Here is a 25,835-nt window from a genome sequence, read left to right as displayed (position 1 = left end):
CAAATACCATGACTGTCAATATGACTCCACTGTAAATCCTTGGAGGACTTTTTGGTGGGTCTCACTGCATAGTGAACGAAATAGATTATTTATGTAGGTGTCCATAGATACTAATTCCATTCAATCTACAATATCACATTTTATAAGGTCTCATTACATAAATCACAAAGAAAACAAGCTGATAGTAGTATTACAGTTTCCACATTAATTATAAAATAAATTCTGTTGTCAAAGATATTAAAATCTGAAAAACTGTTTTAGAGTTGACAAAATATGGTACCAACTAACATGCTGATGCTGAGTGCTCTATTCTGGCCACTGGTTCTGCCCACTCTGCGCTATTACCACCAATTAATTAAATCAGTTCTTTGCTGCATTTTAATACCTAGCAGGGTAAATTCCCTTTATAATTCTTAAAAAAAAACTTTCACTACTTCTGCACATTTACATTCTCAAATAAACTTTACAAATTATCCCAAAAGTTTAATAGGACTTGACTGAAATTACATTAGATTAATAATTTTTAAAGTAGCAACTCTGCATTATTACATTTCCTTACAGAATCTTGAAAATCTTTTTTCCAACTATTCAGATTCTCACTTATGATCTAAATTTATAATTTTCAGATATAAATCTTACATAGTTTTGTAAACTTTATATTTTGGTTTGCTGTTTTTGACACTTCCTCAGTTATCAACACTTTCTATAAATTTTAATTATGTAAGTAATTACCTTTAATTAGACAGATTTTTTTAGGTGCACAGCAAAACTGGGAGGAAGGCACAGAGACTTCCCATTTCTTGCCTGCCCCTCCATTCATAGCCACTTCCATTATCAGCATCACTCTAAGATGGAACATCTGTTACACCCGATGAACACACTGCCCATCACCCTCACCCAGCGTCTGTGGCTCACATTAGGGTTCATTCTTGGCATTGTACATTCTATGGGTGTAGACAAATTTATTATGATAAATACCGATCATTACAATGCCATAGAGCAGTTTTACTACCCTAAAAATCCTGTGCTTAGTTATCCCGTCTTCTTAGCCTCCCACAAATTCCAGGAGATGACTGATCCTTTTACTTTCACTATAGTTCTGCCTTTCCTAGAATGACATGTATATTGGAATTACATGGTTTCAGATTAGTTTCTTTCACTTAGTAATATGCACTTACTGTTCCTCTATGTTTTCTCAGTTTGTTAGTACATTTATTTTTAATATTAAATAACATTCCATTGCCTGAATATACCACAGCTTAATTATCCACTTATCAACTGAAGGGCATTTGGTGTGATAATTATGAAAGAAACTGCTATGAACATCTGTGTGCAGGATTTTGTGTGGACATACGTTTTCAACTCCTTTGGGTAAGGGGTAAATGGTTAGGATATATTTAGTTTTGTAAGATACTTCCAAACTGTCTCTCATAGGGGCTGTCCCATTTTGCATTCCTACCAACAGTGAATGAAGACTCCTGTTGCTTGATAGCCTAGCCAGAATATGGTGTAAGTACCCTGTCTTGTGGCCATTCTAATATGAGTTAATGATACCTTACCATTGTTTTAATTTGCATTTCCCTGAGGTACAGAATCTTTTCATATGCCTATTTGCCATCTGTATGTCTTTGGTGAGATGTCTGTTAAGCTTGGGTGATTTTAAATTAGGTCTTTTCTTCTTGTTAAGTTTTAATAGTTCTTTTCATATTTTGAATTCAGTCCGTTATTAGATAAGGCTTCCCCAAATATTTTCTCTGTTCTGGGGCTTGTGTTTTCATTTTCTTGACAGCAAAAGCTTTTAATTTTAATCAAATCCTAATAGTCAATTCTTTCATATTACTGCTAAAAAGCCACAACCAAAACTAGGATTTATTAGGTTATTAATAGTTTACTCAACGGGCTTATTGAAATTGTTGATCACTTCTTGTGTAAGTTTTGGCCGATTGTACCTTCCAAGGAATCTTTTTTTTTTGTCTGTTATCAAATTCGAGGCACCAAGCATGCAGAGTACTGCTTATTACCCTTTCTGAATGTCCATGAGCTCTGTAGCAGTGCCCCTCTTTCATTTCTGGTATTAGTAATTTGTGTTCTCTCCTTTTTTTAAGTTAGCTTGGCTAGAGACTTATCAAATTTGTTGATCTCCTGTAAGAATCAGCTTTTGGTTTTGATGATTTTCTCCACTGATTTCCTGTTTTCAACCCCACTGATTTCTGCTCTAATTTTTATTATTTCTTTTCTAGTGCTTCTTTTGGTTTGGTTCTCTTTTCTAGTTTCCTATAATGAAAGCTTAGATGATAGATTTTAATCTTGTTTCTTTTCTACTTTTATACACTCAATGCTATATATCCAAGCAATGCTTCTGCTCACTCTTTTTATAAATATTAAATATTAGAACTGCTTCACCAGAGGCAGTCAGAATTTGTTCTGGATTTTTTTATGCAACTGCATACACCCACACACGTGTTTGTATACACTGAATATACAGGATTGTTTGCATGTTTCCAATTTGTGGTTACAAGAAACTAAGGGGGAGTAGGGCATTTAAATTGGGAAAAGGGAGGCTATGTTATAGTAAAGGATAAAATTGGACTTTTAGCCATGAACTTAATGTAGCATATACAGACCCTGATTTGCAGTGATGGACACTGAAGCTTATGTTATAATACAATGCTACTCCAATAAATCAAGTGAATAAACATATGCACATACTAAAAAATGGTACTAAGCTATATTTAAACCACATACTTGCTATAGACCATGTTTGTGTCTCCCCTCACTTTCTAATTCATTTGGAAACTAATCTCCAATGTAATGGTACATGGGTATGAGTAGGTCATAAGGGCAGAGCTCTCATGAAGGGGGATCAGTGCCTTGACGAAAGATACCCCAGAGAGATCGCAGATGCCTTCCACCATGTAAATATGTCAAGACAACTGTCTATGTTCCAGGAAGCAGGCTCTTAGCAGGCACCTTGATCATGGACCTCTAGCCACCAGAACTGTAAGCCACGCAGGCTACTCTAACTGAAATGGACTAAGGCAATACTACATTATTTTGACTTATTTTGCCCACCTAACAATGTGGGCAATACAACTCAGCTATTTCACTCTAGCTTCTGTGTATTATTCCACTGCCACTTTGTTAGTTAAACAGACTGCTCCAAATATTTTGCTGACACATAATATTTACCATTTCTAATCTAACTACTGATAATGATGTCATTGTTTTACAGAGCCCTAATTCTGATCTGATATTTCCTATATTTACTGGCCACTTTTATTTACTTCATTTATGAATTGCCTCTTTTTCCCTTTGGCCATTTTTCTACAAGGCTGTTTTCCTTGTTAATTTTAAGAATAATTTATTCCAGAGATCAGATCTCTGTCATGCTTCAATTTTTCTCCAGTCTGTAGCTTGTTAATTTGAATTTATAATTTTTTTCCAAAGGGAAGTTTTAAATTTCAAAATAGATAATTTATCAATTTTGTCCTTGCTGTCTTTGTGACTTAGTGCATAATATTATGCTATTAAGAACATTTTCAACAAGTGCTGGAGAGGATGCAAAGAAAATGGAACCCTATTACACTGTTTGTAAGAATGTGAACTAGTATAACCACTATGGAAAGTAATCTGTATTGATCTTAAAAAATTAAATGTGGTACGATCAACAGTCCCCCTTTTGGGCAGGCAACCACAGACTATTAAGCCATCAATACTAAAACCCGTGTTCCACAATGTTCCTAGCAGTATTATTTATAGTGGTTAGGGCATGGAAGAAGCCTAACTGCCCACTGATGGATGACCAGATCAAGATGATGAGGTATACCCACACCACAGAGGACTGTATAGCCACAAGAAAGGATACAATGTAACAATTTTCAACAAAATGCAGTTTAAGAAAATTATATATAGTAGTATAAGTCAGAACAATAAAAAGAAATACTGCACATTTATACAGCAGACAATTGGACAACACGTAACACTTTCACTTAATAGTCAAAGTAGGTATCAATAAATATCTTGACAGTTCTGAAGTTGAAATAGAGAAGTTAAAGAACAAGGTGACAAAGGAGATCATAGTTTAAAAAAAAATCTCTCATTACTTAGGGCAATTAATAAAATTAGTAAATGAAAGTAAAACTGATGTGTACTTATAAGATAGCCTTCACTTATCTTAACCCTCAATTAACAGAGAATTATACTAAAAAAATTGCTAATGTTAAACTATCCTTGTATTCCATTGGGGAAAAAGATACTCTGTGGTTCTCAGTATTTTACTTGATTTGCTATCATTTTACTTGGCAAGAAGAGACCAAGGGTTTCTTTTTTATGCAATTCATGTGCAAATTTGAAAATGATGAGGCATTAAAGTTAACTTGGAAGGCTTCATTATTTTTTCTGCTCTGCAACAGTTTGCATAGTATAAAAGTTAGAAGCTTTTTCAAGATATGATATACCTCACTGACACAACTTACTGGGGAGGGGAGCTATGGTCAGCATTTTGATGACCTTTTATTTCTCCCACTTTTAGTATTCATTCTCCTGATTGTCAATATTATGAATTGTCAAACAAGTTCCCCAAGTTCTTTTTTTTTTTAATCATTGGTTTTATTTATCCTACCCCTTCTTTTAATGTTTTCACTGCCTTTATCAATTTTTTGTTTTTCTGTGTTACTGAACTGTTTTATTAATTTTCTAGTCTTTCTTAGTGTTTAAATAAATATGTTTATCTGCAAAACACACTTTCCCTACCTCACAGTTTGATACAAACTGTTCTAATATTTCCAAATAGACTGTAAATCTCAATTTTGATTTCCTATTTAGTCTAATAATGTTATGGTTCTATTGATTTTGTCAGAACACCCAATGTATTAATTCCTACTTTTTTAAGAATATGTTTTCTCCATGACCTATACAACACAGTTCTATTAACATTCACTGGCATCCACATAGAGAATGTACTTAACTTTTAGGTGTAGTTATAAAATCATGTTGTTATTTAAATTCTTTAGGACCTTAGTTAACAGTTTTTGCTTTCAACATTTCAATGCTAAATGTTTCATGGTCGTCATATCAAGGTTTCATCAATACAATTGACCACTCCTGTCTCATGGAACTATGCCCTGAGCAACCTGAATTTCATTTTGTCTAGTATCAGATACTACTCCTTGTTTCTGTTATTCATTGAGTATATACCTTTGTTTTTGCCAATATTTTTTATCACTTCTTTTAACTATAGAGCAGAATTTTTATGTTAACTCAATCTGGAATCTTTTATCTGATAGTAGGAGAAGCAGGAGTACATTACAGTTGTCATAATCTACTCAAAACTAAATTTTTTACATTAAAAAATAAGTCATGCAAATTTATATATTACAGCAAGATTGATGGGCATGTGGCAAAAATTATTTTGCTAATTCTAAAGGAATACTACATATATATATAGTTAAATATAATTAACTGAAATGTCAGGAAGTCCTACCAACACTGACATATTCCCAAAATAACACACTGGCAGTTTCAGGGATGAACAGTAGTTCCAGTTGCTGAATTCTAGCTGATGGTAATTACAAACTTCTAATATACAGAAAATGGTTGGAAATTAATTTGGAAAAAAAAAACCAGTCTCAAATGGGCAAATATATAAGAAAAATGTAATTAGTATAGTTACATAGATTTAAGAAAGAGATGTAAGTCAATCATACCACTTAAGTGCTGAAAGATCAAAAAGGGGGATGAAAATGTGTATATTCAAAATGTTTCCACACTAAAAATGAAAAATTTTCATGTAAGTAAAAGTCTCAAGCAGATCTATACCAATCTCTTTTCCAAAAAGGCATTAGAATGAAAAAATGTCTAAGCTGATCTAATTTTAAATATTTCTTAATTAAAAAGAAAGTGTATAAACTCCAGTCATTCACTAGTACTTATAAAATATTTTCTGTTTATTTCATGACCACCATGACACAGAAGTACATCTATATAATATGTGAGCTACAGCTGATATAATTTTTGATACATAATTTTGTAGGTAAGAAAGAACTGCTCATTTCATTCTTGAGCAAACCTACCTCTTTGTTTTGGAAAAATCTCTTCAGGATGCTAGAAAAGAAATTAAAAATGCATTAGGTAATGACTACAACATATAAACCTAAGTGGAATTTTCAAAATTATTAAGATAAGTACCTTCATTACTGGCCTGGCTCGCTTCTCAAACAAACCACTTGGAAAAAGGTAAGCAATAGCTCTCTGAAAAGATACACAAAAGTTACATGAGCAAGTTAAGATTATGATGAATAGTTACTGAGCATTTGCTGTGTACCAGATATTAAACAATGCATTTCATACACATTATTTCATTTCATAATCTTTTATAGGGGATAAAATTAACCACATATACTTCCTCCCAAAGAAAAACAATTTAAATAATTAATTTGGTTATTAACAACTTTTCACATGTCAGCTTCACACATGAATGTGATACCAAAAAAACATTTTTTAAAAGGAAAACTAGAGGTGCTCCTATACAACTTCTATATAGAACTGTCTGTCTTAACTGTTACTCAAAATTTAGAGGCAAAAAAGACTGACCAACTGAATTACAAAGAAGAAAAAATGGGTCAAATGTATTATTCATAATAAGAACAGTGCAATCAAGACGGCTGAGATACCACTTTTTATTTAATAGAATCAGACACAAGTTCAGAAGCTTGACAGCCCACTATTGGCAAAGCCGGAGAGACACTGATACCTCGCCAGTAGGAATGTCACATGGTACATACAACCTTTGCCTCTATAGTTGGAAACCTGGCACTAATCAACCAAAATGCATATATATTCCCCCAGTAGTCCCACTTCTACAAATTGATCTTGAAGATTAAATTTGAGAAAAAGGTAAAATATAAAAACATCTGGTGTAAGGAAGGAATAAAAAAACACATGTAAGAATACAGAGAAATATAAACAGGTTTCTTTGTTGCAAATATAACCCCCCACCCTAAGCTAAATGTAAAATATTAATAATTATTATTTATTAAGGGGTAGGAGGGAGTAGGGTGAGGGGTACATGAATGAGAGTTCTCTGGGTAACCTTTTCAAACAGTTGAAGTTTGACAGAAATGTTTTCTGTATTAAAGAATTAATATTTTAAAAAGAAACTCTAAATCTTAATATATGTATTTATCAACTTGCAATTCTCTACTGTTAGGTTGTAACAATACAACCAACTATATCATGCTATATAAAGTGCTATATCATTAATTATTAATATAGTATATACAAGATACTACATTATATTGTACCAATTATACTGCATTGTATTTGTACAAAAACCGTATTTGCTTTGGTGGACAAAGTCCACAGGGCAAAAGATACCATATTATCTAAAATTGCGAATATGATAAACAATTTTATAACTAAAATCAAACAATACAAAGTAAAAGAGACACAGCCTTAGTGTGTTGTCATCTGTTTAGTATGCATGGGACAGTACTAACATGCCCTCACATATTCCAGTTATCTCCTAAGGAGCATTTTAAACTGATTTCTTACAAATTCTGAGGCAAACAAAGGACTACCTGGATTTTATTTAAAAAAACAAAACAAAACAAAACAAAACAAAACAAAAACAGTTGTTGCTTTCTGTGTCTGCTTAACTTCCAGTTAACAGATACAGTTGTTTAAAATTCAAGTAGATGAATACCCTTTTGAAATAAATAGTATTTATAAGAACAAGAGAATTCTGACTGTTAGTATGAAGTTAAACAACGTACAGATAAGCTTTAGGCAGAGCATTACGTGCTATAAAATAGTAAAACCTTTATTTTCATTGAAATTCAGATTTCAAAAGAAAAGGAGTAGCGAACATGAAATCAGGTAAATGTGTCATATAGCCATAGAAATATTTTTCAAGTAAAATCATTTCCAGTAATTCTGATTTGTAAGGACATCAACTTCATCCAGTTGTTTCGAGAAGTAAATCATGTATTTCTAAAAGTATAGAACGCAGCAGGCACTCAATAAATGTCAGCTACACAAAAATGTTGAGTCTTTTTGAAGCACTTGCTCACATTATCTTAAGACTTATCTAGTTATGTATTCATTACCTCTATATATACCAAAAGTAGCCCCAAATCAATCCAATTACCTTAAAAACAGACTACTTCTTCACTGACAAGAAGGACGCACAGATATTTAGTAGTAAAATTACCAGAAAAACTTACATGTGCTTAAGGGAGAAGACACTGACCTTTACCTTGATAAATCATATTCAACAAATATGGTCACACCTAAATTCCAGGTACTCTACTAGTTAAGATGAGTAAGACATGGCTCTGACTTCATTCCAGCAGACCTCAAGTACAGGGGCTGTTGTGGTACTATACAGGAGAGAAACTGACATAATAGAATATACACACAGGACCTGTGACAGAATTACTAAAGGTTACTCAAAGGATACTGAGCAGAGTGGTCAGCTACATTTTCTCAGTGACACTTTTCATCTGGTTTTCTTAACAGCTGCCACTTTTTGCTAAACAAGTGCTCTTGTACCATTATTTTTTCTGCCTGGAATATCATTGTTTTACTTCTCCATTTAACACATTCGTATGTGTGTTTTAAAATCTAGATCAAACGCAACCTTGTCTTGCAGCCTTCACTGAATCCTCAGGGCTGCTTCTCCCTTCTTTGTTTATATCCCTATTAAAGAGTCCTCTCCAGGCTCTTCTACTGCCCTGCCAACTCAGCCAAACAGGAGAGATTGGCTTTCAGGACCCACACCATCTGGCTGGTCCATTCTCTCTCTGTCTTTATTACGGCACAAAGGGCTAATGCTCACTTTTCCCCTTTATGTACCAACTGCTGCCATATTTGCGAGCAACCGTCAAGCTCAGGTGAAAGAACCATCTAAACAAGACTCCTGGAGTCACCCATGCCAATAAGTAACCCTCAATGCACAATTATGTTCCTGTCCTTAAAAAGCACACACCCATTTCCTAAAACTGCATTCTCTACTTGTTTATCCCCATCCCATACCCCCACTTCATAATACTCATGCTGAAATTACTATGTCAGGGACCAAGACCTCTTTTCTAATCTCACCACCAATTTTTAGTCCTCTCCCATATTAGGTTGCTGTCTTCCCCTCGCGCAATCGTGTTTACCTCCTTCTACTCTGAAAGTTCTCTCTTCATCTTTTCTACAAGTCCTGTTCCTTTCTTAAACTCTGGTTCCCCTCTGGTGAGCCATCATTGATCCTTTTACTTTCAAACAAATTTATAGAAAAAGACTAATTTTTTCTCCATCTCCCAATAATTTCCACCTGTCAATTATCTTCAGGATTTTCTCACTTAAGTATCCAAACAGCATATTCAGAGCTTTTCCTCAAATAACTTACTTTGAGTTCTTCCTTCCGTGCCCGGTTATCAAATCTTTTCATTTTACCTTGATCACATGTACAGACATATTCTCAAAGACAAATGACCTTAGTTTTCCATCTTAAGTCTAGAACATTACCAGGTACTCAAAGAATAATGTCAAGAACTAAATTATGAAGTCCTTGGGGTAATAAACTATAAAACAAGACATTCTGTGGACAGCTGGACAGATCTAAATACATTATTATATAAGTGTCCCATCTTCTGCTACAGCCTATATTCCAATTAATTTTGCTAGAGATAATGGTATGCTAGTTATAGAGAAAATTTCCTATTTTGGGAAATGTATATTCAAGTATTTAGGGGCAAAACATGATGTCTGAAACTTATACTTGAAACAAAGTTAAACTATTTAAATTAGGGTATAAATGGGCATATACTGTATAATTATTTCTCCTTTATGATTAATGTTTTTTAAAAATAAAATGTATTTGATTTACCATTGATTTAAAAACAATTTCCAAGCTTCCAAGGTATAGCTTCCCACTTCAGCACACGCCCTGCAGGTTACTTCAAACCACCCAAGTCTGAGTGCCATTCACACCAACAAACTGAGCTGCTCTAGCCTATGCTCCCCAATTCCTGTCCCTTCTGGTAACCACCATATTTCCAGAGTCTAAGAACTAATTTTGTTGTGTTTTGTTAGCTATCTCGTTTGCTTTAATTATTAGTAGTTCATGTATGCTTAAATTTCATAAGAAAAAGTATACAAATTAATATTTAACTGCTATTATTAGTCTAGAATGCTTTGATTTCTCAATTCTAATTCCCATCCTGATGTAATTTACATACACGTATAAATACATACATATGCACGTACATACACACATGAATTTTTTTTCTCTCCTATAATTTGAAATTAGCTTAATAAACCTCTTATTTCATTCATATAGCATAAAGATTTTCTACAATTCTAATGATTCTCTCATAGTAATTTGAGACATAATGCTTCAGGTATTTTTAATCATTTCAATAAAATGTGACATAAAATGGAATTCCAAAGTACTACTGGCATTTCCAAAGTGTTCTTTTTAAGTAACAAAAGGTAAATACTACAAACTTTTGTAAAGGGGGTGGAGGAAACAGTCCTCTAGCTAGCACTGCCCAGCAGGGTCTCCTGCAATGATGAAAATATTCTATTGTCTGTGCTGTCCAACCAGTAGGCCACATGGCTATTGTGTACTTAGTATGTGATCAGTACAGCCAAAGAACTAAATTTTAACCCTATTTAGTATAAAATTAAACAAATACATGTTCATCACGGCTCATGGCAAACTTGTAGGTCTAGTCTTCTTTGGCCATTTCAGGCAGTACAGCACAGTGCTTTACACTTCACTTTACACATACTTCCGAACGGCCTTTACACTTCACTAAGCCTCTACAAATGTATAGTAAGTAATTTTTCTTTATCACTAAATTAACAAATATCCACTGACATGAGACAGTACTGACAACCAACTACAATAGCTTTGGAATTGCTTTCAATGATAAAGCCATCATTGATGATCATTCCTAATTTTCTATGAGGTGAGGGATCAGAACACTTATTCAACTCTACGACTTGAGTCCTTGGGAGCTAGATGAGTAACTGTGTCACAGAAAACAACTAGAAAGTCAAATTGTTTGCCCTCTCTCTTGGTACTACTGAGGCCCTCTGCCACTAACCAAAAAGACCTTAAAATACTGTCTCTGAGGCAGAAGAGATTGCATTCAATAATCCATCTCAGCCTAAATTTTAATGCGAGGGCAAAGGGCAGAAACATTTACATGCAGGAGGTGGTAGGAAAACGTTAAGTGTATAAATACATATAAACACATACGTGGGGCAAAAAATGAGAGCAATATCACAGAAGACTCCAGATGTCCAGTTAGTCCTCTTACAGTCCCCTCTATGAATTCAGGGGTGCTTCTTGGCCAGCTCTGGTTGCTCCCCAACCCTTCTGTTAATTATTTTCCATAGTCAATCTTAATTTGTGGTCAGAAAGAAAAAAATACTGAAAACTTCTTTATTTTTTTCTGCATCTCCTTTCTCCTGGAAACAAAGCCTAAAAACAAAAGAAAACAAACAAACACCACCAAACAGTGGGCCTCCCTGGTGGTGCAAGCAGTTAAGTCTCAGCACAATCAAGCTATTGGCAGCCACTGCAGCATAAGTTCAATCCCTGGCCAGGGAGCTGACCCACATGACGCAGCAGACCTCTCCTGTCTCGCCTACTGTTTCCCTCAGCAGTGTATTTCAGTAGATCTACCTGTTCTGCGCCCCACTCTGTCTCTGAATCTTCTCACCCCTTACCTCTGGCCTATACCCCTGCTCTTGTATGCATAATTTTTTTTTTTTAAAAAACCTAAACCAAACATAACATTCAAAAAGAATTTCATATACCTTCCTCCTTTTGTCTCTGCAACGCTCATCTACAGGAACAACATTGTCCTCCAGAGCCTTGGAGGAAAGCGCCTCCAACATGCACTCCAGGGAACATTCTAGCTGGTTCTCCTGTATGGTTTCAGTCCAGTGAAGAGTAACTCCTTTACCATCGTCTTAATGGCGGGGTGAGAGAGGAGTATATCATTTTTCTCTCCAAAGTCTGTGGTTGGTGGTGATGCAGATACTGGAAATTCTCTATATTTGCACACAAGAAAATGTGTGTGCTCCTGGTGGCTGCTTCAGCACTAGTTGGGTCAGCACAGTCTTGCTGTGGTTACCACCATCTCTTGTTACTTGTTACTAGGAGCTGTGTTAGCCAGGAGACTGCTGACCCCAGACTCCCCTTTGTAGCAGGAGACCCCACTCAGGGAGCACAGCAGCACTCCTGCTTTCTTCTTCTCAGGCTGTCTTCCTACGCTAGCAAACTCCAAGGTTAAGATTTCACCCTCCTTGATCAGAATTGCTTGATCCTAATTCAAGGCCAGTCTAACGAAATTGGCTCAATGATAGGCACCCCTTAATCTTCTCTCTAAGATGATCTATCAGGGCATGGTGACTTGATGTTTATTTTAGTAGGAAGGCATTTGCTTAAGCCCATCCAAATACAATATTTAACTCTCCATCTCTACCTTTAACCCAATAATCTGTCCTTTTGCCTTTCTGAAAAGGAACAGGCTCAAGAGACTTCCACAAACTCTCCTCACAGGTGTCAGGCAATATCACCCTCACTCACTATTCTCTACAGCTTCTGATCGATAATTGGGATCACACTTTATGGGAGAAAGTTCCATGAACTCATCTCTTGAATCTTTTGGACTTCCTAAAACATACAACTAAAAATACAATTTCTCAATTTGACATAAAGCCATGGTGGGTATTTAAAATAAGATAATTATAAGGAATAAAAAAACAAAAATGACGGAGGCAGCAGGGTTATACCACACATACAAAAAATTAAAGATTTGGCTGGGAAAAGCTAGGAAGTACAACTACAAAGGAACATGAGAACCATGAAGGAAAAGAAAGTGTTAAAATACTGCAGTCTTTTAAAAAGCCATTCTCCTAATGTTATTCAAAATATCTATATTAGCATGATAAAAATGCAGAATTTAAATATTATGATAGGTGAAATTAAGTCAACCAGAAAACCAATGGAAGAAGGTGGTGAGATAAATACTTGACTTGCTGCTAAAGCTAACCTCTGCATCAACTGTGAATGTTCTATGATTCCCTGGAGCGCTTATGGCACTTACCAGGCACTAGAGAACAAGAACCAGCAGGAATGGTTGAGACCCTCAAGTATCTTAAAGGAAAACTGGCATTTTACATAAGAATTGTGTTTTGCCCACTTGGATCAAGTTTATTAACCAAGACAGAATTAACAGAAATTTCATAATTATCTGAAGTAAGTACCTTTTCAACAATCTACATAAAAAAAAAAAACTATTACTGAATTAAGAAATAGCTGGGACTCAATAAAAACAATATTACTAGCCCATATTTTTGTTTTAGGTTTAGCATTTGTGGTTTAAAGAACAATTCTGACTCTAGGAAGCAGATTTTGAATGTAGACTACGGGTTAACATATTTGCATTCAAACATTAACAACATCCACAAATATACACCTCTAGATATAAAATCATTGCCTAACTCTGATTTAAAGTTGTTGACATATTATTAATCTTTCAGTTTTACATTCATTAAGAAAAAAATTGAGGTCACAGGAATAAAAAGCAAAGGGAGTTTCCCTACAAGCTCTAGCTTAATATTTCTGTATTAAGTTCTAGAATTTGTATGAAATTCAACCTGGTAAAGTTCTTGGGCATTTTAAATTAATGTCACATTTGAAAAAAATGTTACCTATATAGGTTAGTACACCAAAAATTAAGTAAAAACCCTGCTTCATTCTGAAAAAAGAGTGAAATATACATTTAAGATATAGAGAAAACTGAATCCCAGACAAAAATAAAAATATTTTACGGGGGATTTATCTATTTGGGATATGCTTATCCCAAATAAGTCATGGGATGAAGTAATTCTCATTTGTAAACACATTTCCTTTTCAGATTTTAACAAGAATGTTGTAATTCAAGGTTCCCTAAGATGAAAGCAACATATTTAACTATATTCTTAGGCTTAAGTCAAAGCATACAAAGATTGCAGATTCAACCCAGGAGAAGCCCTGGGTCAGGAATGCAATCTCTATTAATTAGGTATCCCAGCTGGGCAGTGGGTCTGCAGCTGTTAACTTGATCAATGGCTTACCTAAATGTCATCTCTACTGATTCGCTTATAAATTACCAGCAAGTGAGACTAATGTACAGGTGCTAATTTATTTAAACTGTTCTCTACAGTTCTACATAGCTTTATAAACTGCATCTGGCACCTAATGTTAGCTGTCAGTTGTACTTAGACATGCCTGTCCTAACGACTCTGTTCATTAGAAGTGAGCACAAATTATGAAATATTGTGAAAAATGATACATCAAATGGAATGGGCACAGCAAATCAATTAGAGAAACTTCATACAGCATATTCACACTTAGGAGAATATCACATTCTGGTTTCAGAATGAGGTCTATAATACCAATTAAAAAGTAATTGGTAGACTTCAACAGTGTTATATATCAATTTGCTGGCTTTTTTCCTGAAATTCTATAGTAATGGAGAACTTTTAATTCCCAAATAAAGACATTAGTAAATGCAAGTGTGAGTCTATATTCATAATATTTAATATAACTGAAGTGTCTTCCACTTAAAATTTATAACTGATACTGCCTATTAAAAAAGGAAAATGCAAATGTCAGTAGTCTCCCATTTTTTGGTGTCTACAGCATGATGTTGAGAAAAAGAATTTTGACTGTCCATGTGAAAGGATTAAAAAAACTCAACAACAGCAAACTGATTAGCAGTAATGTTAGTGTCTGCTTTAGCATAACAGTGTGTTACAGGTCTATAGGCAGGAATTGAAGCCTTTAGCCTTGGGTTTGCTCTGCCTCTGTTGAAACAGTATAGGGGTTGTTCTTACAGTCTCATATCTGTAGAGTCTTCTCTTGACCAACCTGTCAGTACTTTACACTGATCTATAAACCTCACTCAACTCAATGTCCATCTGACAGATTCTTCCTCTCAGTACCTTATGCTGTTACAGCCAAAAATACTTTTTACTCACTAGTCAACATTTGTCAGTGGCCTGTGAAGGTTTATGAATAGGAGTCAAGAACCACAATATTAAAACATTTCAGAATATTTAGCACATTTTTAAGAACTTGCCAACAAGACACTGAGTACACTACTGATTCTAGAAGAGAACTGTTCTTCCTTCTATGAGTTCTTACAATTATCAGTAGTACCACAGTGGCTCAGTAGGGAAAACAGGTGGTTTCTTTTTTTATGTAACATAAGAAATTAGAGCAGGATTAATTAGAAAAGGATTAATTTATTCAAAAAGAAAAAAACCCTATATTGATACCCATGTAAATTCAGCTAATTCACAAATTAAAAATTTTTATGTATCGATAAATTTAGTAGAGTTGACCATCAAATATAGCAAAGTGATTTTGCAAATTAAAATTCCACCAAATATGCAAAGCCATAGCTTTAATAACAATCTTCATTAAAAGTGACAATATTTCTATTCATAAAATTTTATAAATTTAAAAAAAAAATTTCACCGATCCATATCTGTACTCCTTTGAAAAGCTTTATGAAATTAAGGAAAAACTAGCACAGAAGTTTCGATAAGTGTAATTTCCCTACATAAATTACATATGCTATACAGAGTAGGGCAAAAGATTGGGTATCTATTCAAATTCAACCTTCTGAATTAAGTTGTAAATCTAAAAATCAATAAAGAAAAGGCCGAGGTAGAGTCAGAATAAGCTGACACAAATTCATGATGTTACTTTGTAGAAAGAATATGTAGGTCCACATGCCCAATCTAGAGGTGGTTAGTTTTAATTTACATGCCTAACAAGCTAGTTATGCCATAAGGCTGGAAGGCACAAAGAGAAGCTAGAGGCACAGGCACAGACACAGACAACTTGACAGGAAAGGAGATGGCAGGAATCAGTACTAAAGCACAGGCAGGCCATTTGGTACCTACTTCTTGAGTCACAGCCTAAGCCTTAATTTCACAGCCATACTAAAAAGTAAAGCCGGGGGCACTGTAAGGTTAAATTATACTCACTATAATCTAGTAAGGTTGTGGAACTATAATTTATTTTAGAAAATGCAAATATTAAACTTTGAAATATTAAGCTTTGAAAGTGTAGGGGGAAAAGGACTAGATACACAAAGGCCTGTATACTGCAGAGCTTTGGTTCCTCAACAGTAAGTATTCACTCACAAGTATTTTGATAATGACTAAGTGTGCTAATGTATAGATCATAATGCACTAGAAAGCATCTTGCACACTAACAGGAGGTATCTAGTAGGTAGAAATCTACTAAATAAAAATTAAAAAATAGGGTTCTTTTATCTGGAAAACTTGCTATTGTGGACTAATTTCCTGATCATAATAATATGGGAAACTATTGTACTTAATTTTATTAAAAAAGGCACTAAGTTTTTTAAATATATAACAATCATGAATTAAATTTTTTTTGATAAGGTGTTTAAAATAGTCACACATTGGTGTTTCAATTTAGAGTATCCTTTTTATATTACTTAGAGACATCTAAAAGGATCCTGTCAGTCAGCCAGGCAGAAACAATATGCGTAGGCTCTGTTTCTTAAGTATAGAATTGTTTTCCAGAGAGAGATGTTTAAAATGACCAGGCAAACGTGAAAGGTGACAATATTTCTCTACTTTTAAAACTGCATGTGGGTATGTTATGGTGAGAGTAAGCTGATAATATTTTGTTGTTGTGCTAACAGAATATAATAAAAATCTCCCTTAGATCTAAACAGTAAAAATGAAGTCATGAATTAATATGAAACATTCCAGTTGCTTTTTTATTTACTTTCAATTTTATATATTTTTACATCATTCTTTATTTTCATACAATGTATGCTTTAACATCTCATGTATGGTCGCCAAGAAATTCCTACCGCCAATTCACCCATATACTATCACGGTAGTCCATTGTGTTCTTCCTACCCCTGTTTTGACTCATTTTTCTCCCCTTTCTCCCCCCAGAAATGCCTTTAGTTTATCCAATTGCTGTTTAAAATTATGTACAATTTTCTAAAGTTGAATTTCTTGTTTTATGAGGAATATAAATATATACATATATAGAAACATATAGAACCTTGATAAATTGATATGTTTTAAAGAAATTCATTTTATCTGTTGAAGAATAGATTTTCTTGCTGTCACTGGTAACATTTAGCAAGTCACAAAACTTTACATGATTTTCTCTGAAATAATACCTGCTGCCTACCTCAGAATATAAATAAGGAGCATGAGAATAAAACAATCTGTTATTGTTTTCATTACTATTAATTGTAGTAAATAAAACCTAACATAATTTCAATCACTCATTAATTCTCTTATTGTCTTTGTCACATAAATCTTCCATGCCACCTGAGACTGAGTTTTGGGGGAGAATAATCTGAAATACTTGAGTGTTTGATACACCATTGGGTGACTTCAAACCAGAAATTGGCCTTGTGTATTTTAAGTTGGTATTTTGTCTTATCTGTCTCACTAAAAAAATCCATATGGAAGTAGGTAGTAACCATTTTCTTGACTCTAACTTGATTCTGCAAGTGATAAATCTGTTTCACTAAGTTTCACATTCTATATTTATTAAAGATTTTGGTATATGATTAACTTTAGTGAACTCCCTTTGGCATCTAAGTAGATATAAAAGAAAAGGAAGATAATAACAACCACCACCAAAGCATTAAAATTATAAGCCATTATGATTCTTGTTTTCGAAACTTATTTTGTTAGAGATTTGGCTATGTATATAAAGTAAGAGACATAGTATAGTTGATGAGCCTTTTTTAGCATTTCTATGCTGATGAAAGCTTAGTTATTTCTGAAGACAAAATAATTACATAAAATCAGAAAAGTATTTTAAGTGTAAGTAATCTCGTTATGAGTTGATAGTGTATGAAGTCTCTTTACAGAATGATGAAACTCCTAAAATTAGATTGTGGTGATCGTTACAAAACTGTGAACAGACTAAAGATCAAAGAACTTTACCTGGTATATCAATTACACTTCAAAAAAGCAGCTATTAAAGAAAAAATAAGGAAGGAAAGGAGGGAGAGAGATAGGAAGGAAGAGGAAATAGCAAAAGATGTTATTTCCAGGAAATAACATTAGGAAAGATATTTAAAAAGATGGGAATTAAACTAAAATGCAGACTCATAATGTATTTTAAATAATATGTTAAATCTATAAAAGATGTTATTCAGTTAAGTATAATACATCATAGGATGTTATATCCTACTTTTAAAAAAAATTAGAGGAATCTGCATAGATGTTAAATTTAACTTCCCTTGCTAATTATCCTGGGATGAACAGGAAAAAGTTTTATTATTTCTATTTTTACCAGAATTACAAAATTCAAGAGTGAAAGAGGAATACAGTTCTACCCCTAATTCTCAAATTACTTAGAGCATGAATCCTGAAAATTGAAATATATAGTAAAATTGATAAAAATATTACATTGCTGGTGGGAAAGCAAACTAGTCCAAACACTATGGAAAGCTGTTTGGAGGGCCCTCAAACTGGTAAAAATGAGTTTCCATAGGATCCAGGAATTCCACTCCTAAGTATCTACTATTTACCCAAAAGACACAAAAAACATTAATTCAGAAGGACACCTGCACCCCTGCATTTACTGCAGCACTATTTACAATAGGTAAGCTATGGAAACAACACAAATGCCTAAAATAAGATGACTGCATATAAGATGTGGTACATGTACACAATGGACTATTGCTCAGCAACCAAAAAAGACAAAAGCATGCACTGGTAGCCACATGGATGGAGCTGGAAGGGTTCATGCTCTGAAATACGCCAGAAAGAAAAAGAAAAATACCAGCTGGTTTCACTTTTTGGGAGGGATGTGGAGGATCCAAATAAAGGATCAGGGGGAAAAAAGAAAAACAGTATTTCTAATAAAGTAAAAATCACAATCAACAGGCAACCATAAACCAGAGACATTCTGCAGGTGGGGAGAAGGGCACAGGATCAAAGCAAGGGTGGGAAGAGCACAAAGGACTACGGTGATGGCACATGGGTGAACCAGTGGTGGGAACTACACCGCCACTGTAACTAAGATGAGAAAACACACACTATACAAAAATGAAGAATGATGTAAAAAAAAAAACAAAAACGAAAAACTGGACTTAGGTTTACTAATGGAATTTCCTAGAAACATGACTGTATTCTTCTATCATTTATCATTTTATAGGAAAGCCAAGTTCAAGACTAAACAAGAGGGTAAAAGTTTCCAAATCATGTGTACCTGCAGTGGTCCTATGGCACTGAATCAAAGAAAGAATCTATTTTTAGCTAAGATCAAAAATTCACTCTATTTACAATGCTTCAAATACAAAGGAGCTTCTCTATTTGAAACCATGGTTCCAACTTATAATGTACAGTGACATTTTTCCTTTTTCTGACAGTTTGATTAAAATTTACACAGAGCTAAAGGCCACAGATAAAGAAAAGTGCTTTCAATACCTAAAATTAGATAGCAATTTCTTTTCCAAAAGAGTAACTGTACTTACATCAATATCTTCTTGGGTAAAAGTTTCTGGATCTTCTCCCATCATGTTGGCTAAATGTCTCTTTCCTAAGTTGAACTCTTCAATCTGCTTTTTAATAAAATCCACTGTGTAAGTTTTATTTCTTGAGGCTGCAACATTTTTCTTTGTTACAGTTGTGTGTCTTTGCCTTAATACCTAGTTAAAAAAAATAAACAGGAAGAAAAGATTTTAAATTAAACAATGATCTTGTCAGCCAATGTATCTAAAACATGAACTTAGAAAACAGTTTTAAAGTTGTATTCAACATATTAAAAATACTGATAAGTGAAACTCTTAGGGGGGAGGGATATGGAGCTACCCAGGGTCACGTGCCCCGGACTGTCATCCAAACTGCATTCAGTGGAGAAGAACCCACCCCTCCTGAGAAAACTGGGGTGCTGTTACAAAGGGGAATTGGATGCTAGATTAAACAAGAAAGTTTACTATACCACTACTTAGTAAAACTCACTATATTTACTCCATAAACTGTTATAAATCATGAGATTTAACATGCATACAAACAAAAAATATACATACAGACCTCATGCAAATCCAGAGTAAAGTAAGTCAACCATAAAAAGTGTTTGTTGGACAATCACAGGAATTTGAACATGGGATGGAAAATAAGAAATTACTGTTTATTATGTTAAATGTACAACTGAAATGGAAGTGTGATTTTTAAAAACTTTGTTAGAGATGCATATTCAAGTATAAGTAAAAGAACAGGAAGTCAGATTTTCATGTAAAGCTTCCAGAAAATGTTAATTGGGGAGTTGGGTGGTATATACACATATATATTTTACTTTTATATATACTTGAACATACTTTATTTTTCATATTAAAGTTTTAAAAAGTAATTCACTTTAGAAGTTCATTTAACACATTTGAGCAACTACTATGGGCCTATGTACTAAGTTTCAACAGACATATTGTGAAACAAAATCAAGTGATAGGAAAATAAGACTGTTGCTATCCTGAGTAAGGAAGCACAAAATATGGTAAAGATACAGCTTTCTTTTCAGCTACTAAGCCCATAGAGCATAAAGGAATGCAGCAGGTATTCCACAGATGCAAATGGACACACACATGCAAACGCCCACATACCCCTGAACAAAAGAATTTCACACTTATTCAAAAAAGAATCAATGAGCAACTGGGAGGTATCTGTAGTACTATTCCAGGTATCACAGCAGGTATGTAAAGGTTATGTTATTTTTCTCAAGAGGTCTACAAGCCAAATTCAGAAGAAAGACATGAAAACATGAGCTACTCAGAAAGAAATGCATGTAGGTCTTTCACAGTTGTAGACAGCTGCCAAGATGGCTCCCAATGATTCTGCCACCTGGTATTTAAGTAACTCTGCAATTCAGGTCAAACCTAGTGCCTTGTTTATGATGGAAAGAATACTTAAGTCACAGAATGTGACTTCTGAGATTAGGTTACAGTGATACTCTGCCCCTTTTCACCCTCTTCTGATCAATCTGGTAGAAAGAAACCAGATGCAGTGATGTGCCCTAGAAAGACCCAAGTGTTAAGAATGGAAGATGGCCATTGGCAAGGATAGGATTCTTGCTAATACCCACAATGAGTGAGCTGGAAAGTAGACCTCCACTGCTCCTCCCCCCACATTATATAACTATAGCCATCATCAACACCTGTAGTGCTGGCTCATGGTTAACCCTGAGAAGACTTAGCTAAACCATGCTTGGAAACTAAGTGACCACAACTGTCTGTTGCTTTAAGTTGGTTAAGTTGGTTAAGTTTTAGGATAATTTATTTAGAACGATTTTCAGCAATAAATAACTAATTCATCATCCAAATTACAATACTGAAGCATAGAACCAGAATGTTTACTTGTTTTATAAGAAAAAGGTGGGAATAATGGTAACATCTGTTATCAAGTTAAGCTTTCTTTAAATCAAAAATTTGTAAGCTGCTACCTAAGGGAAATACAAATTTTAATGTCACAATATTTCCGTAATTAAAACAATGAGGAACTCACTTGACTTATCATTAAAGGCCAGGATGAGATCTCAATGGGGGAAAAAAATAACCCCTCCAAAAGGATTTCTTTTCATTGCTAATAAACTGGCTTTTTAAAAAAATTCAAAAATTACACGGGGGAAAACATAACTAATTTATGAGTGTTATAAAGGACCTGATACAAATGGAAGTCAATTTTTAAATTTGTAGTTCAAAGAATACTTTTTAGCAATTTATCATGAGGTTTATTAAGAGCCTCCTGTTGTAAGTAACCTCTGAGAGCCCATCAGATGAGAGAGGAAAAGAATAGATACTGAAGACATTTTTTTTACAGTGAAATAAAAATATACCAGTATTAAGCCAAATGTCACTGACCATTCTTCTGTGGCAGACAGTCCAATTCAACAATAACATATTGGCCCAGTAACTGGAAAGTTTTAAGTACTCAGAAAGTGCTTTGTAGAAAATAAAATTAAGAGGACAGATATTATTATGTGTATTTTTCAAAATATATACTTTTCCGTTATTTTTTCTTATTATAAAAGTTACAAATAATGATGCAGTGCAGGATGAGTCCAGCAAGATGATGGAAAAGTGAAGATATCAGGTTACCAGGTTTGTCTCCTCCACATATTTACAACCAAATTAAACATAAACAAAGACTGAATAATGAATGACTACTATATCGATAAAGAAGGATGGCACTGCAGAAAGGCATAGGAAAGACTATAGTTTAACTGTGTTGTAATGACAGTCACACAGTAGAAGGCAGTTGCTATACAGAGCTTCTTTGCTATCGCTGACTGAGGGTCTATAAGCACAGGAGACACCTAGGTCCTGGCAATGATCTAGGAGAAGGGAACTCGCTAAGGGTACAGGATAGAGGAGGCACAAGAGGACTATAGGAGCAGGGGTGCAGAGACCTGTGGTGGAATGCCAGAATGACAGAGACACCTACAAAAGCAAAATTGTTGGACAGCAGCAAAACACCCTGAGCCAGGGAGTGACTGTGCACCTTACACTACAGAGTGTAAGGTCAGTGGATGGTCTCAGTGACTGCTGAGTATGGTCTGGATGAAGTGATGACAGTCAGCTTCAGTCTATGTGTGGCTCCCGAATGGATGGAGACAGAAGCCATGTCAGATTCCCTGGATCGACTTACAGAAAATGCTATTATCTGCAGCCTGAGGCTGTGTTACACAAAACATATGCTTCAATCTCACCCAGGGCCAAAGCAGATAAAACAACAGGGGCAAGTGCCCTAGGATAAAACTCTATATACTAAAAGAAAGAAAATAAAATCTGGTTGATATCCCTGACTCCTGGAGCTATTATTACTACTCAACCAGAGGTTAGAGGTTGAGGCTGGCACAAAATTGTTCTGGATTTTTGGCTGTGTAGTTGGCCAAGGGAAGAGGGACACTGTGGATTCCCACCACTTAAGAAAGAGCTAATTCTTGGTGGCAACCTTCTGGTGCCTTGCTGTCTTGGTGCCTACTACCTCTCACAGAAGGTCATCCAAATAGGTGTAGAGGCTTCTGTCTATGAAACATTAGGCACCAAAGGATCCTGGGTAAAAGGAAAAAAGTTAGGATTATACCCAGCTACCCAACAAGCATGGTAATAGGCCGATTTATCAAACAAGAAAAGGAAGCTCTTTAACCCAACCCATAAAAACTGAAAATTAAACACATAGAAAAATATACCACAAATACTGGAGCAAAAATACCCTAAGAGAGGTTTCAATACAGCGGAAATATAGATTCAGTGCCAGGAAGGGTTTAAGGTATGAGTTATAACCATGCCTGACAAAAATTTTTAAAAAGCAATGGATCAAAAAAAAGGAATGGAGAAAATACGAGTACGAGACACTACAAACAAAATTAATGAATCTTTACAAAATCTTATAATTGTACTAATTTATAGATATTATTGAAATTTAAATTAGCATTCCTATATAAATATGATGATAAGAAATTAAAATCATGGGTAACCTTTGTGGTCACCATAACTTATTATAACAATCTCATTTTCATTTGTAACAGATTAAAAAATCAAATACCACCTTAGTACAGAAAAGGCGTTGTATATGACTAAAGAGAGAGAAAAACTTAGAATACACAGGCTTCCAAATTCAGAAGTGCAACAACTCACCACCAACACACACACACACAGAGTTAAAAATAAAACTATTCTGTATGCTATCGTCCCATTATTAGAAAGTTATATGTAAAAAAGACAGAAATACTTGAGCTCCATGGGGGAAAAAAAGTAAAAAACTTCTTGCATATTTGCCTATAAAAATTAATAAAAACATGTTTGATAACTAATGAATTTGTACACCTATCGTAAAACACAGAAGAAAAGTTGTTTTTTTTTAAATAGTGTCTGAGTTATAATAATGGACTACCTTACCATATCTGGTACTGTTTATCACTTTCTTTGAAACATTCTCCTGTTTTCCAAGATATCACAATATCTGATTTTTCTCTTACTTGTCTTAAAAGTTCCTTTTCAATTTCTTGAGGGCCCTTCTTTCTTGACTGCCCTTCGGGGCCATTTTCTAGCCTCTCTGCAAATTCCTCTTTGAGTATACCCTCCCAGGTGATCGAATTCATTTCCAAGGCCTCAATTACCACCTACAAGATAACGGAAGCCTTGTAAATCAGTTCTATTCTTAAGTTATTGATTTGCTTTGGGCCGATTGGAACTCCCCTCTTGGCCATCCTACAAGAAGCCTGTGGGACAATCATAACCCAAACTAATCTCATTTTTTCCCCTCTCAACTCTTGTACCTTCTTGAATCGGATATCAATTGATGGTATCATCGGCCAACCCATTATGAAGCCAGAATCGTTAGATTTGTAACTGTGCTCTCTCTGCTTCGGGGTCGAAGAAATGTGTAAGTTCTGGTCTCCACTGCTCCAGAAACAAAGTTTTTAAGTTAAAAAACTTCAGGCCAGGCACACTTGTAACTGCACAAGTGTGACTTCCAGACTCTCCATTAAGCATTCCAGTCCAGTTCTCATTCGCGTCTTCTCACGTTGCCGTCCACTCGGCCCCGCGCAGCGCGCAGGAGGGAGAGACCTAAGTCACACCTAGGCAGACACCCCTGAACTTGGCAGTCAAGGGATGGGTGGCTCTAATTACGTCGGCCCGTAACTTCTTTTCCTGCACTGGCAAGACGCAGACACGATTTCAAGAGTGGCTGTTGCAAGCCAATAGCCTCTCCTCTATCAGCCTCGGACCTCTATTAAATACCTAAGACCCTGGGGTCACTGTGTGAGCGATCGCAAGACGCCAGGCAAAGGGAGCGGCGGCGGAGGCACCACGTTCTGACGCTACAAGGACCAGAGCTCCCACTTCTCCCAAGCCTTACCTGGTATCTGATAGCCGACTGCAGTTCAGCAGCCCCAGCTTTCCAGATGCCCTGTCTCTGAGCCAGGGCAGCCGTACCCCCGAGAAAGAGCCGGTACGAAACTGCAAAACCACAGTACACACAGGGGGCCGCCATGTTGGCCGCGGGAGACCTGGGTAGGAGGACAAAGGGGCGGAGCCTGAGTACCGCGCAGGCGCTGATGACCAAAATTACGGGGAGGTGCTTGCGAGCGTTGGATAGAGAAGGCGTGTCCTGCAATCTGAGGCAGCTCTTGCTGATTAGGGGGGCGGGAGCCCATAGGGTGTGCCCGACTCCATCCCCTAGCACCGTTGATGGAGAGCAGGAGTGCTACTGGATCTTTTGGCCTCTTAACTTTTTTGCCTTTTGTGCGTAGAGTTGCTTTGCAGGCGTCAATGACACTGACTTGGCTTTGTAATCAGCTTCCTTCCCATGCATACTACTTGTACCTTTAGCCAGCTGTGCCTGACCTGGAAACCTGCACTACCCATCCACATCTCCCTTGCTTTTGTGCCTCTGCACTCCCACATTGCTGCTCCTCTATTTGATCATTCATGCAAGAGTGGACTTAAAGCCTTGGTTCCCATCTGCCTGCCTCCTTAAGATGGGTTTCCCTCCTTTCTACCTTTTTCACACTTTTTTTCAGGACCCAGGGCCTCCACCTCCTTCCAGCAACTACCAAACCACTCCAGGTTCCTTAACACCTTGATGGGGTTTTCTCACATTGTTTAACTGTATTATGCATAGGCTAAACAGTAAACTGGCAAGGGCCATGAACTGTTATGCTTATCTTTGCAGGTCTCCTCCTGTGTTATTAGGGCTAAGTCTTATTGAAACACAAACAGAACTAAATGCATAGTTGCTGAATTGAGTCGAGTATCGCTTTC

General features: G+C 35.5%; 1 protein-coding gene across 1 annotated transcript in view; it reads right to left on the bottom strand.

The window, feature by feature from the left end:
• Positions 1–25,093, bottom strand: part of MRPS9 (mitochondrial ribosomal protein S9) — a 46,498-nt gene extending 21,405 nt beyond the window's left edge. The window contains exons 1-4 of the mRNA XM_004686185.2: positions 24,931–25,093; positions 19,551–19,724; positions 6,187–6,249; positions 6,072–6,102 (exon numbers count right to left, since the gene is read on the bottom strand). Coding sequence (XP_004686242.1) covers positions 6,072–6,102; positions 6,187–6,249; positions 19,551–19,724; positions 24,931–25,065 — 403 coding nt within the window. The 5' untranslated portion in view covers positions 25,066–25,093. The remainder of the gene's footprint in view (positions 1–6,071; positions 6,103–6,186; positions 6,250–19,550; positions 19,725–24,930) is intronic.
• Positions 25,094–25,835: the final 742 nt, after the last annotated feature.

Source organism: Condylura cristata, unplaced genomic scaffold (assembly GCF_000260355.1).
Source record: "Condylura cristata isolate star-nosed mole 26May11 unplaced genomic scaffold, ConCri1.0 scaffold00020, whole genome shotgun sequence".
NCBI classification, from domain to species: Eukaryota; Metazoa; Chordata; class Mammalia; order Eulipotyphla; family Talpidae; genus Condylura; species Condylura cristata.
This window is presented reverse-complemented; position numbering and strand designations above follow the sequence as displayed.